The following is a 15,633-nucleotide window of genomic DNA, read 5'->3' on the forward strand; positions in this document are numbered from 1 at the left end:
TCCCCGAGGCCACTCATAGGGGTCACCTCCTCCCTCCACCATCGCGGGGCCTGGGATGGAGCCAGCCGGCTCTGGCGCTCAGCAGAGCTCCTGGAATTGCGGTTGAGGCTGAGCGGGTTCTGGGGAGCGGCGGTCCGGCCAGGGACCCGGCGGGCGTCTCCAGGGCCAGGGCGGGGCGGGGGGGTCCCCGGAGGTGGGGTTGGGTCCTGGGAAGGCGCGGGGGCGGTGCGTCGCGGTCCCCAAGGCCGGGGTCCCGGTGCACACGAGCGCGCGGACTCAGGGCCGAGGGCGCCCTCGCGCGAGGGGCGCGTCCTCTCCCCCCACGCACGACCCTTTGAGGCCGCGCTGGACCCCGCGTGACCGGAAGTGCCCCCCCGTGGGCACTGGCGAGGCGGAGCCCGGCGGCGGCACTTCCGGTGCCCACGCGCCGCCGCCGCCGCGCAGCTCAGGGGCCGTCACTTTGTGTAGCGCGGGGCGCGCAGGCCCCGGCCCGGCCCCGGTGTCCGGCGGCGGCTCGGCGGCTGGCGCGCGCGGTGAGCGGGCGGCGCGGTGAGTGCGCGGCTGGGCCGGCGGGCGGCGCTCGCGGGCGGCAGGTGCGGGCGGGCCGGGCGCGGGCGTGGGGTCGGGGTCGCGCCGCCCCTCGACGCCGGCGCGCGAGGCCGCGGTGAGATCGCGGCGCGCGGCGGGGCGGACCTGGCCTGGACCTGGGGTTGGGGGGCCCGGAGCAGCGCGCTGGCCTGGCCTTGGGCAGCCGCGCCCACGCTCAGTGCAGCCGGTGGACCCCCGCCCCGGCCTGCGCGATGGGGGCGGGCTCCGACCCCCGGGGTCGGTCCGGGTGGGCAGCGCGGAGTAGGCGGGCAGCAGAGGACACACGCGCGCTAGTCCTGGGAGGTGCCCTCCACTGTCTAGGCCGGAGGGGCGGGGGTTGGGCCGCGGCCGCCCCCGGGACACACCCATCCAGAAGGGGCTGTCACGGCCTGGCCCCTACTTCCGCGGGAGGCGGGGGCCTGATCAGCCCCTTGATGGGGTAGAGATGGCTGGGCTAGGCGCCCCCCGCGAGCCTGCTTAGTGACCTTGGGGGCCTTGTCTGGGTCTTTCCTCTTCAAATGGAGGCTCCGGTGGGCAGCTTGGCCAAGTCTTGTACCGCCAGGAGGCAGCTTGCGGAGCTCACTCCTGGGATCGGATGGGGTCCTTCCTGGGGTCGGATGGGGTCTGGGCTGCCCCGTGTGGTCGCAGAGATGGGAGAGGGGCTGGCGTTTGGAGGAGGACCCAGTGGGCAGAGGAGAGGGGAGGTATGCATGGTCATGCCCTGCTGTGCCTGTGTGGGGAGACGTTGGTGCTGGGTTTAGTTCAACAAGTGTCGGCAGGTCTGGGGCGCTGGCTGCCAGGTGAGGGGCTGCCTTTGGGCAGCGGGCATGGCCCCGCGGATACACCTGCACCAGGGGCACACCAGGAGAGTAGAGGGGCCCAAATCGTGGACAAGCAATGAGGATCCTGGTAGTCAAGGAAGAAGATGGAAGCCTGGAAGGCCTTGAATAACGGGTGGGGCCAGTGAGGCCACCAGAGGGTAGGAAGGGGCCCAGCTGCCCCTGCGCCCACCCATTCCTCCTGCTGCTCCCCATAGGTTTCCTGGATGTGGGATCTCAGTGGAGAGTTGCTGAAAGTTTCCCAAGTTTGCCGCTTGCTGTCCGTAGGGCAGGCATCTTGTCACTGCCCCCCTCCACCCTGTTCTAAATTCTGCAGCATGGTACCCTAGGGTGCAGCCCCGCCCCACCTCCCAGGCAATAATGGTCTGGGATGACCTGCGGGGTTATGTTGATCAGATTGCTTACCTGGCTTACCTGAGCGGGATGCCAGGAGGTGAGTGTCTGGTGGTCTGGCAGGTTGGAAAGAGAAGAGAGCAGAGTGTGTAGCACATACCTGGCTTGGGGAGGCAGAAGGAACCTGGCACCCAAGTTACTTAGTTACTTTTTCGGAACCGTTCTATTCCAGATGCTGGGTCAGGATGGAGGGATGTCTGGCTGGGCGGTCGGCAGGGTGACTGCCCGTCTCCATGGCAGCCGGGTCTTTCCTTCCCTGATCACCAGCAGGTGCACCTCTTAGGAGAAGAGCCCTCAGGGCCTGACCTCCTTAGACGCACCACCAGTGGGTTCCAGGGTGAAGGACCCTCAACAGCAATTAGTCTGTTCTGGAACGTGATGTGGGGCCAGAATACTGAGTCTTAAAAAGCTTATGTTCATTGCGTTGACCGCAGGCTTTAGAATCATTCCTTTGGTAAATATCTGAGTGCTCACTCTGTCTGGCACAGAAGAGATTTGAGAGAGGAGCAGAGGGAGCTTCTGCCCACCTGGAGTCGACTATGTGCGTGGGGAGACAAGCAATAGCAGATACTTCAATAAGTGTATTAAAATGTAGGTGCTGAGAGCGCAGAGTCCCGGGAACTGTGCATGTCATAGGAGCCCAGGGGGCTGCCTCCAAAGGCCCAGTGAAGAGGGAAGGAGAGTGCCAGGGAGCGGGAGCGGCATGTGCAAAGGTCTCGAGGTGGAACGAGCAGAGAGTCACTTTATTCCAAAGCCACGAGTCCTCAGGTGCAGGCCCGGCCTGGGGGCGCCTGCTGTGGGAGAGAGCTAGGCAGGAGGGGCTCTGCTGGGCTTGGCATGGCATCCGGGCTTAGCCTGAATTTGCAGCCTGAGGCCTGGATGAGAAGAGCCTCCCTCTGGGCCTGAGGTGAGTGGCGATTGGGAAACCTCTGCTGAGTGTTTCTGACACCCTGAGTGCTGGGTAGGGCTCTGTCCTCCTGCAGGCGGCCAAGGTGACACATGCACATGTGTTTCTGCAGCTCAGGCACCTTCACGTGGCCAGAGAGCCACGGAGACTGAGGACATGGGCTCTGCGAGTGACTGGGGCGGAGGGTGGCCCTCCTGGGTGTAGCTCCCACGACCGGCGCCTTTAGTCCAGTGATACGGGACCTAGGACGGGGCCAGCGTGAGAGTCAGGACAGGGGGGCTTCTGGGTGCCCGTGTGCCCCCGGACTTGGGTCCTGGTCTCTGGGAGGAGCTGTGCGAATGCTCAGAGTTCCCTCCCAATTACACTGTAGATTTTAAAGCGGCAGCTCAGAGCACTTGGGAAAAATGAGCGCACGCTGCCTTATTAACAGAGACGATGAGCTGTGGTAAGAGCTAATCAGTGAGCACTTCTCCTAGGAGGTGCCCGGTGGTCTGGACTGTTCTCGTGACTGGGGGGCACCTTTCTGTGGGGGCCCCGTCCTGGATTAGAGGTTCTGCGGCAGACACCGTGTGCTGATAGAGCTGGCTGAGCTGGGGTGGGCCCTGGTGTCCTCTGATCCTCTGGGGTTCCCACTCTCTGCCCAGGATCCTGGGGTCGCTGTGTTTGGAAGTGACCCCATTCAGGTCTGAGAGACTGATGAGCCACGCTGGCTGATGGCCCTTAGCCTCTGCGCTTTGCACTCAAAGCCTGTGCCTCTGTCTTGTCCCCAGCGCTCCACTGGGGTTGGTGAAGGATGTGCAGGTGGGAGAGAGGAGTGGCCCCAGGGCTCTCGGCCTCCCGTCAGTCTTGGGTCCACAGCCCCAGGCTCTGTGCCCCAGGCAGTGTGGCTGTGTCCCCCTCCCTCCTGAGTGCCTGGCTGAGCCCTCAGTGACATCCACGTGAGTTTCAGGTGCTGTGAGTCACCGGAGATTTGATGACTCGACGCTTAGGGTTCCCGGATCCCTAAACATGAACAGGGTCACCAGGCGTTTTATTTCACCTTTGCTGGTCCAGCGATGAACCAGATTTCCATGACCTGCTGAGCTTTTTCCAGGTGCCCTGGACGGCACGAGGGGCGAGGGCTGTGCCACATGCCGAAGGGGCCTGACCTGCTGGCTTGGCAGAGCAGGTGCTCCCAGCAGGGTGGTCTCACCTTCCCCGCCCAGAGCTGTGGCCCGCACACTCAGACCTTGGCTCCCATACTCCCTGCTGCCAGGTTTGTGTCCAGAGCTGAGTGAGCATCTCCTCCACTCATACATCGGGTGAGCTGTTCCTCACAGGCTGTGTGGACCCCTTTCACTTAATCTTAGCCAAAAAGCCAAGAAGCGATTGCGTGCGCCCCTTTCTGCTAAACACAGGCTGGACCACCCTCTGGCACATTGCCTGGACTTTATGCTTCCACATCCTCGTGGATAAAAAATGCAGGATTAATCCCCAATTTACTCCAAGAAAGCACGGTGGTTCACAGCACGCCTGTCGTGCTCCCAGCAAAGAGCCACGGCCGAGTAACGGGCAGCATTTCTGGGGACAGAATCTATGTTGTCCCCCCTGAGAAAGCGCTCAGGGGGAAAGGAAAGCGCTCCTGTCCTGGTGCCCAGTGCCCCGTTACTGCACCTCAGGGCAGAGCAACCCCGCCTCCCCAGGAGGGCTGCAGAGCCCCGGAGCAGATGCGCGGGGGCGGCGCGTCACCGTCACCGTCTGTGTTTCAGGCGGAGTTGAGGCTCCTGGCAGAGGCGATGGCAGCCCCTCGCACGACTCCAGACTCGCCCGCCGCCCAGCTGGAGAGGCTGGACGGATCGGAGTGTGGTCCTGACCAGGAGGAAGAAGAGGAGGAAGGAAAGGGGGACCAGGTGGAGGCGCTGGAGGAGCGGCTGGCGGAGGAGGTGGTGGTGGACGCAGATGTGGAGGTGGACGCCACGGTGGAGGCGGCGCTGGCAGGAGAGCAGAGTCCAGCGTCGGGGACCCAGGAGTGCCCCCACGGCGGCAGGGACACCGAGTCACCGGGCCTTCAGGAAAAGGGTAAGAGAAGGGAGCTGACCCCTGGGGAGGAAGTTTCAGGGGGCTTTAGGGGGCAGCCGGGAAGAGCTCTTGGACAGGGCAGAGCCGGGGCTGCGGGATCAGCGCGCCGCACTTGAAAAGGGGGCGTGGCCAGGAGCTGCCCATCCTGGCTGGATGGACACGTGTCCGTCCGAGGCTAAAGCCAGGCCCTCAAGAGTCTCTCCGCTCAGCCCTGCAGGCCTTCCGGGCTCCAGCCACGCCGAGGGATGAGGACCTGGAGCGGGAGGGGGAGGGGGACGAAGAGGAGGAGGACGAGGACGAGGTCGACTCCCTGACGTCTGGGTCTCAGGTGAGCTGCCCCCTGGTTTGGAGCTCAGTTAACCAGGCAGGGGTTCCGGGGCAGAGGGAGGGGGCGGGATCCGCACCTCCTGTTGCGGAAACCCCCTGCTGGCAGGGCAGCGGCTCTGTGGGTCCCAGGCCAGCCCCAGCTGTGAGCGGGGTCAGGGCTGCGGGAAGCAGTTGGCCGTCTCTCTGAGTGACTTCACTTTCACTTTTCACTTTCATGCACTGGAGAAGGAAATGGCAACCCACTCCAGTGTTTTTGTCTGGAGAATCCCAGGGATGGTGGAGCCTGGTGGGCTGCCGTCTATGGGGTCACACAGAGTCGGACACGGCTGAAGCGACTCAGTAGTAGTACTAGTAGTAGTCTGAAGCCCAGGAGTTATGGTTCTGCTGTCCTGGGCCTGACGCTTCCCAGGCCACTGTCCTGAGTGGGCAGCAGTGCCCAGGGGTTATGGTTCTGCTGTCCTGGCCTGACGCTTCCCAGGCCACTGTCCTGAGTGGGCAGCAGTGCCCAGGGGTTATGGTTCTGCTGTCCTGGCCTGACGCTTCCCAGGCCACTGTCCTGAGTGGGCAGCAGTGCCCAGGGGTTATGGTTCTGCTGTCCTGGCCTGACGCTTCCCAGGCCACTGTCCTGAGTGGGCAGCAGTGCCCAGGGGTTATAGTTCTGCTGTCCCGGCCTGATGCTTCCCAGGCCACTGTCCTGAGTGGGCAGCAGTGCCCACACTGCTGGTGCCAGTTGCCCACCCCGGCGTGAGCTCTCACACCGCTGGTGTGACCCCTGGCTTGAGGCAGACAGTGATGCGGGAGGGGTGAGGTGGCCATGCAGCATAGCTGAGGGGTCCTGGTCGTCGTGGTCCTGGGACTTGGGCATGAGACCCCGTGCTGCCCCACCTGAGCTGAGCGATCTCCTCTCTGAGCCTGAGGTCCTGATTGCTGAATGAGACTGGCCTGGGTGAGGCCTGGGAGCCCCTAGTTCCGCCAGGCGTCTGTAGGCTTGCCAGTGATGGGGTGCTGGGCTGTGTCCCCGTGAGCCCCACATTGAAGGGCGAGCCCAGTTCCCGCCAAAGTGATCTCCTGTCCTGTCTTCATGGGGGTGCGCCCCTGCCTCTCACCCAGCTCAGGGAAGGGCAGTGGCCAGGGTGCTTTGTTTCCTAGGGGCTGGTGACCTTTGAAGACGTGGCTGTGTACTTCTCCCTGGAGGAGTGGGAAAGGCTGGACGCAGAGCAGCGGGAGCTCTACAAGGAGGTCATGCGGGAAAACTATGGGATCCTGGTGTCCTTGGGTGAGCAGAGCCCTCCGTCCGCAGGGGGCATCCTAGCCTGACGGCTGCCTGGGGCTTAGCTGTCTGAGGGTGGTTTGTGGAGCCCGAGGATCCTGGAGAAGGGGTTGCTGGTGCCTGCTCACCTCCTAGGGAAGCCCTGGGGACCAGCCTGGCTTCCGGCCAGGGTGTGTCGCGAGGGGCTCACTGTGGCCCGGCAGCACGGTGGCCCAGGTTCCATGTCCTGGGGAGTGGCTGGCCCAGCGCTGGTCTCTGTGCTCCCCTTAGAGGCCTCAAGGGGTGAGGAGTCCGGAGGCAGAGGAGAGGGGTGGGGCCCCCTGTGGACGGTGGTGTGTGGAGGGGGCTTGGCAGGGGAGTTGGGGGTGTGGGAGTTCCAGCGGGGAGGTGGGGAGGCAGGTTCTGGAAGGAATGGGACAGGAGCGGTGGAGGCAGGCCTGTGCGGGTCGGGGTGCGAGTACAGCCCTGCAGCTGCCCCCTGTTCTCTTTGGGCCAGGATACCCAGTCCCCAAGCCGGATCTGATCTTCCGGCTGGAGCAAGGAGAGGAGCCGTGGGTCCCGGACAGCCCGCGTCCCGAGGAGGGAGACATCGTCACTGGCGTCTACACAGGTGAGCGTGACACAGAGTCTCGCAGGTTTTCTGGCAGACTTCAGACTGCATCTTTGCTGCAGCTCTAGAGAGGGGCCTGGTGCTGCTGGTCTGCGCTGTTGGGGGGCTCTGTGGGGACTGCACGGCGCTGGGGGCTTATCCCTGCCTTTGAGAGTTGGCTCCTTTTGGTTCCAGTCTGCAGAGGCCCAAGGGCTGGGGAGTCTGTAGCAAACTTTGAGGCTCCTGTTACAAGTCTTTAAAAATAATGCTCTCTCTTTGCCCTGCCCTCTGGTGGGTTTTGTGTGCCTGAGGGTCAGCTTTTGTGGCTTCCCCACCCATTCGGCCATTTCCTCTCGCTGGGAGGCCTGGGACCGGGGGCCAGCGTTCCAGAGGGCAGTGTTCAGGGTGGTGGATTTCTCCTGAGAGCCCGGACCCGGCTCTGTTCCTCCAACTTTCTGGGCCTCATTTTGTAGTCGGGTGGAGAATAAAGAGTTTGAAGGAAACCTGTAGTTTCCTGCCCCAAGGCTGTCGGACTGTTGGTTCCATGGCGGTGCTCCACGGGGTCTGTGAGCTGTTCCAGGAGGTCGGGAGGTTCAGGGGAGGCCCGGGCACAGTGCGTGTGTTTGCTTTAGTCTTGGGTGATGCTTGCCTCGTGCGGGCTCCGGACGTCTCATGCCACTCACGTACCTGGAGCAGCATGTAGATGTTTTAAATTAAATACAGGAAGACATAAACAGCGCTGTGCCTACGCGTGTACTCTTCAGAGTATTTCCTCGTATACTGTTTATTCTCATAACAGCTCTGTGAAATAGCAGGGGAGGAATGATTGGTCTCACGTGACAGTGGAGGACATCAACTTTTAAAGTAGTGATTCAGTCACTCGCCCACGGTGGGCTCAGGCCGCGGTCCTTACGTTCCACTGTGCTGTGGGCTGGCTTTCCTGCCCTGGGTCCCCAAGTTCTCTGGGTCCCTGTGGGAATGTCCCCTGGCCTTCAGGATTGGGGGACAGGCCTCTGGCTGGTAAGAAATGCTGCTGCTGCCTCTAGGCTGAGACTGGGATGTAGGTGATATTTCTCAGAGGGTCTTAGCGGGAGGTGTGCCCTGTTTCAGGGGTCCAGCTCTGAAATGCCACCTGGGGACAGAGGGACTGCAGGTCTTCATTGGCTGGTCTCTGAACATGTGGTTGGGTGTGTCCCCCTTCTCCACATGTCTTGGGGGGAAGTATGGGCAGGTTGTCAGGCTTGGAGAATGGCCCCGGCTGAGGTAGTCCTCACCTGGTGTCAGAGTCCTCAGGAGTGGACGTGTCAGGGAGACGAGGTGCCAGGCTCCCTTCCCCAGGGTGCACTTGTCCACTCCGTGCCGTGGGTCCTGGAAGAGGCAGTGGAGAAAGCCCCAAGCCCTTTGTCAGAGCACCTCCTCCACCCCGGCTCCAGCCTCACCAGTAGACCTGATGGGTCCTCACTCGAATCCCACACAGGCTTGCATCTGGGAACTCGGGAAGCCCTGTCCCCACCACAACCTGGAGTGATCCTTCCAGGTGCTGGAATTCTGAGGTGGACTGCGTGGTGCGTGGCCGTGGTAGACAGACGCAGGCAGAGTGCACTCGAGGAAGGTGGCACACAGGTGCTCTGAGCACCGGGGGTGCTGTGGGCCAGGTTCCTTGTGTGACGTAGCGCCTGCTCTGTAAATACCAGTTCCTTCCTGGGTGTATCATGACGGCGGGTGTATCATGACGGCAGGCATATCATGACGGCAGGCATATCACTCCATTTATAAACCGATTCTGTGTCCGCACTCCTCACTGAAGGGTGAGATCAGGAAACTGCTGGTGGAGGAGGGACAGGATTGCGGGGCTCTGGGACGGGTCCTCGGCCTTCTACGATGGGAAGATGTTTGTAGCTCACCCAGTCTTGGTTTGGGACCATTTCTCAAGTGCACAATGGCTCAGAAAAAAAACAAACAGGATTCAGGGAGGCTCGTCTCTGCCCGCAGAATAGCCGGAGCATAGTTAGGGTGAGTGCAGAGAGCTGAGGCCTCCAGGCCCTTTAGGTCTTTGGCTCAGGGCAGCCTTTCTTGGTTCTGCTCTGGGGGTGGGAGCCTGAGGCTGGGGGAGAGGGACCGAGAGCCAGAGAGACGCTGAGCAAAGCTTAGGTGCTCACAAAGTCAAGCCCTCCGTGACCCGGCCGTACTGGCACTGGGGTCTTGGCTGCCTTGGGCCAAGCAGGCCAGGAGGTGGGGTTCTCCAGGAGACAGGGGGCTTTGGGAAAAACAGAGCAGGCATCTCAATCTATTTTTCTGGCCTGTGGGCTCACAGGAGCCCCCAGGCAACGTCACCCACCTTGTAGGTGTCCCTGTTCTTCAGTGAGGTGGCAAGCCCTGGAGGGAGCTGGAGCTGTGGAAAAGGGATTTGTTGAGTCCATGTGAGGCAAGTTTGAGAAGGGAAGGAACACCAGCCTTCTTAGGAGGGACAGAGAAATCTCCTGTCTGCAGAGTTCCTCCTACCTGGGGTAGGGACGGAGGCATCCTGAATTCGGCCCAGTGCTCCAGGAGCCTGGGGTCCCACAGAAACAGCTCCTTACAGGAGCCGGTAAGGGGCTGCTGGCACGGTGTCTTCTCACCTCTCCTGTGGTCTTCTCGTCGCCTTCAGGGGCCTGGTTCTGGACCGACGACATAGAGGACCACGAGGAGGATGACGACGAAGACTTCCTGGCAGAGGTGGCAGAGGAGGAGAACGAGCCCCCGGGGCTGTGGTCAGCGGCCTACGGAGTGGGCGATGTGCCTGGGACCTGGGGCCCTGATGACTCGGATTCTGCGCAGACTCCGGAGGGCTGGGGTCTGGACCCCGGGGGGCTCGGGGTCCTGGCCCCGGGATCTGAGTCGAAGCCCTTTCTGCCGGACCGGGAGCCGGGTGCAAGCCTCCTGGCGCCCTGGGCATTCCCGGCCGCGGTGGCCGTGCCAGCTGGGCGCCCGGAGACAACGTGCGATGTGTGCGGCAAGGTGTTCCCACACCGGTCCCGGCTGGCAAAGCACCAGCGCTATCACGCGGCGGTCAAGCCCTTCGGCTGCGACGAGTGCGGCAAGGGCTTCGTATACCGCTCGCACCTGGCCATCCACCAGCGCACGCACACCGGCGAGAAGCCCTTCCCATGCCCGGACTGCGGCAAGCGCTTCGTATACAAGTCGCACCTGGTCACGCACCGTCGCATCCACACGGGTGAGCGGCCTTACCGCTGCGCCTTCTGCGGCGCGGGCTTTGGGCGCCGCTCCTACCTGGTCACGCACCAGCGCACGCACACGGGGGAGCGGCCCTACCCCTGCCCGCACTGTGGCCGCAGCTTCAGCCAGAGCTCGGCGCTCGCGCGGCACCAGGCGGTGCACACGGCCGACCGGCCCCACTGCTGTCCCGACTGCGGCCAGGCCTTCCGCCTCCGTGCCGACTTCCAGCGCCATCGACGGGGTGGCGGCTGCGCAGAGCCCGGCAGCGAGGGCCCTCGGCCGGAGCCCTGCAGCGAGACAAGGCCTGCGGCGGGGCCCGAGGAGGCCGAGGTGGGGCCGGAGGGGCTGGAGGGGCCTGAGATCGATGAGGCAGACGGAGAGACTGAGGGAGAAGCCGAGGTGAGAGAGGCGGCGGTGGAGGCGCCCACCCCACGGAGCAAGGACGACCCCGAACCGGACAGGCGGTTTCTGGGGCTGGGCAACGGCCTGGGGGAGGGCGAAGGCCCTTCCTCGCACCCGCTCGGCTTCCACTTTCCCATGCACCCCAAGTCTTGGCTCCACCCGGATGGCTTTCCGATCCTGGGCCTCCCGGACTTCGGGGAGCGGCTGCCGGCCGACGGGCGCCCCCTGCCCGGACCCCTGGGGGGCCGGCTCTCCCTGGTGGAGGGCGCCGGGCTGGCCTGCGACCCTTTCGGCGGTGGGGCCGGGCCTGGAGGCGCCAGCGGCCTGCGTGCGTTCGGGCCTGCAGTCGGGGGACTGCTGGCGGAGCCGGCACCCGCCGCGCTAGCAGAGGAGGAGAGCCCGTGGATCTGCTCCGACTGCGGCAAGACGTTCGGGCGCCGCGCGGCTCTGGCCAAGCACCAGCGCTACCACGCGGGCGAGCGGCCGCACCGCTGTGCCGATTGCGGCAAGAGCTTCGTGTACGGTTCGCACCTGGCGCGCCACCGCCGTACGCACACCGGCGAGCGGCCCTTCCCGTGCCCGGAGTGCGGTGCGCGCTTCGCTCGCGGCTCGCACCTGGCGGCGCACGTGCGCGGCCACACGGGGGAGAAGCCCTTCGTCTGCGGCGTGTGCGGCGCGGGCTTCAGCCGGCGCGCGCACCTGACGGCGCACGGGCGCGCGCACACAGGCGAGCGGCCCTACGCGTGCGGCGAATGCGGCCGCCGCTTCGGGCAGAGCGCGGCGTTGACGCGGCACCAGTGGGCGCACGCCGAGGAGAAGCCGCACCGCTGCCCCGACTGCGGCAAGGGCTTCGGCCACAGCTCGGACTTCAAGCGGCACCGGCGCACGCACACGGGCGAGAAGCCCTTCCGCTGCACCGACTGCGGCCGCGGCTTCGCGCAGCGCTCCAACCTGGCCAAGCACCGGCGCGGCCACACGGGTGAGCGGCCCTTCCCGTGCCCCGAGTGCGGCAAGCGCTTCTCGCAGCGCTCGGTGCTCGTGACGCACCAGCGCACGCACACGGGTGAGCGGCCCTACGCCTGCGCCAACTGCGGCCGCCGCTTCTCGCAGAGCTCGCACCTGCTCACCCACATGAAGACGCACCGCGGCGCGGCGGGCGCGCCGGTCCAGGCGCCCGCCGCGCCCGTGCCCAAGGCCGAGGCGCCCGCCAAGGGGCCGCCGAGCGCGGGCACAGGGACCGGGCCCGGGGAGCACGGCAGTACCCTGCTGGAGTTCGCGGGCGGAACGAGCTTTGGCTCCGAGCCGACGGCCGCCTTCGCGGGGCCTTCGGGCGCCTACGAGGAGACCATCCTGTGAGGGCCTGTGACGGAGGCGCAGGCCGCTAGGCCGCCGGCCCTTTGCTCCTCTGGCCTCGGGGGATGCGGAGGGCCCCAGCCCTGGTGCGGTGCCTTACCCTCAGCCCCGGTGCACCGGCCTCAGGCTTCCCTCCTGCTCGGCCCTAGAGAACCGGCCGCCGAGCTCGCATGGCCGTGAGGGGGGCGCGGGGGGCGAGGCGAGCCGCGCGCGGAGCCGATGGGGCAGGGGCGGCCACCCCGACGGGAGACTGCGACATCCCTGGATCGATGCGGTGAGGCCACGCGGTGGGGACGGCCGGCGATGTTATTTATTTTACCCGGGTTCGATTTGGGTGGTCCAGGGGAGAGGTGGCATGTGAGTGAGTAACGGGGGTTTAACGTAACGGCGAGGGAGGGGAAGGCCTTGCGTCAAGGGAGGGTGGGGTGGTCGAGGGGTTTGGCTGACGACTTCTTCCCATTCCTCAGCGGGAGACTTCAGGGATCTCCTGGCCCTTCAGAGTATGTCCAGGAAGCGTTAAGGACTGTGCGTGGCGAGGGGAGACCTCGTGGGTTTTCAGAGGACGGTGTTCCTCCCTAATCCGGGGTAGGGGAAGCAGAGATGCACTGGGAAAGCTTTTGTTCTGTGACCGCGGATATTTATTTCCACTGCTTGTATGGCCTGAAGAATCTGGAAGGAGGAGAAAAAAGCCAGAAACCAAACCGTGGCCCCGTGCAAGGTGGGGTAGGATGGGGTAGCAGGTGTCCACAGGGTCCCCAGGGACCTTGAAGCCTTACTCTCCAGGGTCCTCACTCTGCTCACCCCACTTGAGCCCGGAGATCCAGCCTGGTGGTGTGGGGTTTAGTCTTAACTCCCCCTTGGAATTCTTTGGTGCCCTTACCCTGGGCAGCTGGAGGCACGCACTCAGAGATTCCCCCCCAGCGCTGCCTTTGGCTTCCCGGCTCCTCTGCTCGCACAGGGGGGACATACAGGGCCCTGCTCTTCTGAGCCCGTGGCTCACTTAGATCCAATAACCCAGTGTAAAGTGACAGAGGTCGGTAGCAAGGTCATTTAGGGCTATGAACGCCCAGCCCCCCACCCCCAGGCTCCTTTCACTCTGCCTTTGTTGTCCTTCTACTAGAAGCCAGCAGTGTTTCTGTTTAGATTCCCATTTCACAGAGTGGGCGGTAAGCCGTCCACCTTGGGGGGTTCCGACCTGAGCCCGTGGCTCAGTGACTGACCAAGTATCCAACTATGCAAGGCCCGCGGCCAGCACCCACCTTCCAGGCCGGCCGTTTGAAGCCACCAGGTCACCTGCGAGACACCTGCCCCACCTCCCTTGATGTTTTTTTGGCCAATGTGAGTGGGGCCAGAAAACCGAAATTTTGAAGCAACCTTATTCCCTTCTAGACCTAGTTCCTTCTGTGTTAGTGTAGATGTGGCCGTGGGGTCTGAGAGCCGGCAGCCAGGCTGCTAGAGGCTGGGCGGTAGGAGGCAGCGTAGTCACCGTAGTCGGTGGGTGGGAGGAGGGCCTGGACTGCCAGATGGTGGTGGTGAGAATTATTAGCCTGGCTGATGGGGGTGGAATGGGTGGGGTGGGTGGTGAGGAGGACAGGGGTTCCCAGGGAGGCGCCGGCAGTGTTGGCTGGTGCCCTCTGTCTCTGGCCTCTCTCTCCCGCTGTGGGAAGGCACCTCAGGAAGGGCCCAGGGCAAGGTGGGCCAGCCCTGCTTGGCCGGGGTCTGGTCCATGCCCATCCTGCATGGCCCAGCCTTTGAGCACAGACCTGCAGCCCCGCCCGCAGCTGTCGGCAGGAGGAAGGACCTAGCTTTAATAAAGAGTGGACAAACGAGCCTTGTGCCTGGACTGCGTGTTGTTGCCCCTTCTCCGGCCCCTCAGGGAGGCACTTCAGGGCTTCAGGCCCGTCTTGTTTCTGCAGACGATCTTAGGAGTGTCTCTTTTCAGAACCTAGAATTGGCCTGTGCGGAGTCAGCCCAAGAGAGCTTCAGCCCCTGCTGCCCGTGTCCACCAGGCCTTTTCGGGAGTCCCCAGCGGGCCTCCACACTGCCACCTACTCCTTGTAACACGCACACCTGTGTTGGGATATAGCCTTGTTTAGGGTTATTTTGGCCAGGCCCCGTCCCTGGCAGTCCAGACCTCTCTCCTGAGGCCCCAGCACCACACAGGTTTATCCAGGCTCACCTGCTCTGTGCCAGGCCAGGGCTCACCTCCCTGCACCTCAGACACCTTCCTTTGAACTGTTTCATTGACTTCTCACCACACGGTGTCCCTGCAACCAGACCTGACCCTCCCATCCTTTCCCCAGGGAATTGAAAAGTATGAACTATGAAGTCAGTTCTCTTTTCAAATGTGGTTTGGAAGCATCAGAACAGAACCCAGTATTTCAGTAGCAGATGGACATTAAGACCTAGTGTAAACTGGACAGCCCTGAGGAGCTTAAAGGCTCTTCAGAAAAGTTATTCCCTGATAGAGCGTACAGTTGTCCAGCCAGATACTTGATTTTAGGGGGGAAATAAGGCAATCCTGATGGTTATAGAAAAGAAAAGGTAGACCGCCTCCCTGGTTTTGAGAGGATTTCCAAATTTCTGGAGTCCTGATTCATTCCACAAATGTCAGTTTAGCATCTCGCATCATGGCCAAGGAGGATCGGAAGCCCCCAGGGCCCTGTGAGACATGGCCCGTGAAGGCGGCGCTTTGAGAACTGTGAGGTCCTGAGCACCCTCTGGTCTCCACTTAACCTTTATCTCTTGAATCTTCCCATCCTCCTCCTTTTCTCCTGACACCCTTTCACGTAATCCCTTCAAACATTTCCTTATAACTTTTTTTTTCTTTTCCTAATTGGCTACATATGGAATAAAAATATTTTGAAGTTTTGGATTATATTTATTAAATAAAGCTTTATGATCCTTGTTCATTATTTAATTTTTCCCCCTGATTTCAAAACCCATGCTAGTTGTAAAATTTCCAACAGTACAAGAATGAGTTAAGTACACGCTCTTCCTGTAGTCCCACCACGTCCAGCCATCAGACACCATGGTTGCTGCAGGTGTGGGAGCGCATTTCTTCACATGGAGATGTTTTAAAACTCAGAACATGCTTTACATGCTCTATACCACTTGCTTTTTTCATCTAGCCACGACACACGCTTTCTTACCTGACAGTTTCCTCACTCTGAACTGCCCCATCGTAGCATCTTCATTTTGTGGATATACCATCATCACCTGTGAAACTCCTCCATCAATGGCTGTTTGTTTCCAACTTCTCACTGTTGCAAACAGTGCTGCAACATAGATTCCTGTACGTGTGTCTGTGCAGTTATGTAGATTTTTAAGGTACCAGTTGAAATGAGATAAAACCCTGGAAGTGCTGATGCTGGGTCAAAGGGCATTCATACTTAAATTTTGAGATGCAGCTAAATGGCCATGGAGGACAGCTTCACTGGTGGCTCAGATGGTAAAGAATCTGCCTGCAATGTAGAGACTTGGGTTCATAGGTCAGGAAGATCCCCTGGAGAAGGGAATAGCAACCCACTCCAGTATTCTTGCCTGGAGAATTCCATGGATGGAGGAGCCTGGAGGGCTACAGTCCGTGGGGTCACAAAGAGTCGGACACGACTGAGAAATTAACACGGCCAACTCCAGCCTGGTGCCATGTTCTCCCAGGGCAGCGAGAAAGTGCTGGCAGTCTGTGGCC

The 15,633-nt window shown here is 62.2% G+C and overlaps 1 protein-coding gene across 1 annotated transcript in view; it reads left to right on the forward strand.

Annotated features, from left to right (window-relative positions):
• Positions 1-14,857, forward strand: part of ZNF316 (zinc finger protein 316) — a 33,537-nt gene extending 18,680 nt beyond the window's left edge. The window contains exons 9-15 of the mRNA XM_059881661.1: positions 368-533; positions 1,744-1,860; positions 4,255-4,785; positions 4,995-5,113; positions 6,262-6,388; positions 6,879-6,992; positions 9,619-14,857. Coding sequence (XP_059737644.1) covers positions 368-533; positions 1,744-1,860; positions 4,255-4,785; positions 4,995-5,113; positions 6,262-6,388; positions 6,879-6,992; positions 9,619-11,945 — 3,501 coding nt within the window. The 3' untranslated portion in view covers positions 11,946-14,857. The remainder of the gene's footprint in view (positions 1-367; positions 534-1,743; positions 1,861-4,254; positions 4,786-4,994; positions 5,114-6,261; positions 6,389-6,878; positions 6,993-9,618) is intronic.
• Positions 14,858-15,633: the final 776 nt, after the last annotated feature.

Source organism: Bos taurus, chromosome 25 (genome assembly GCF_002263795.3).
Source record: "Bos taurus isolate L1 Dominette 01449 registration number 42190680 breed Hereford chromosome 25, ARS-UCD2.0, whole genome shotgun sequence".
Lineage (NCBI taxonomy): Eukaryota > Metazoa > Chordata > Mammalia > Artiodactyla > Bovidae > Bos > Bos taurus.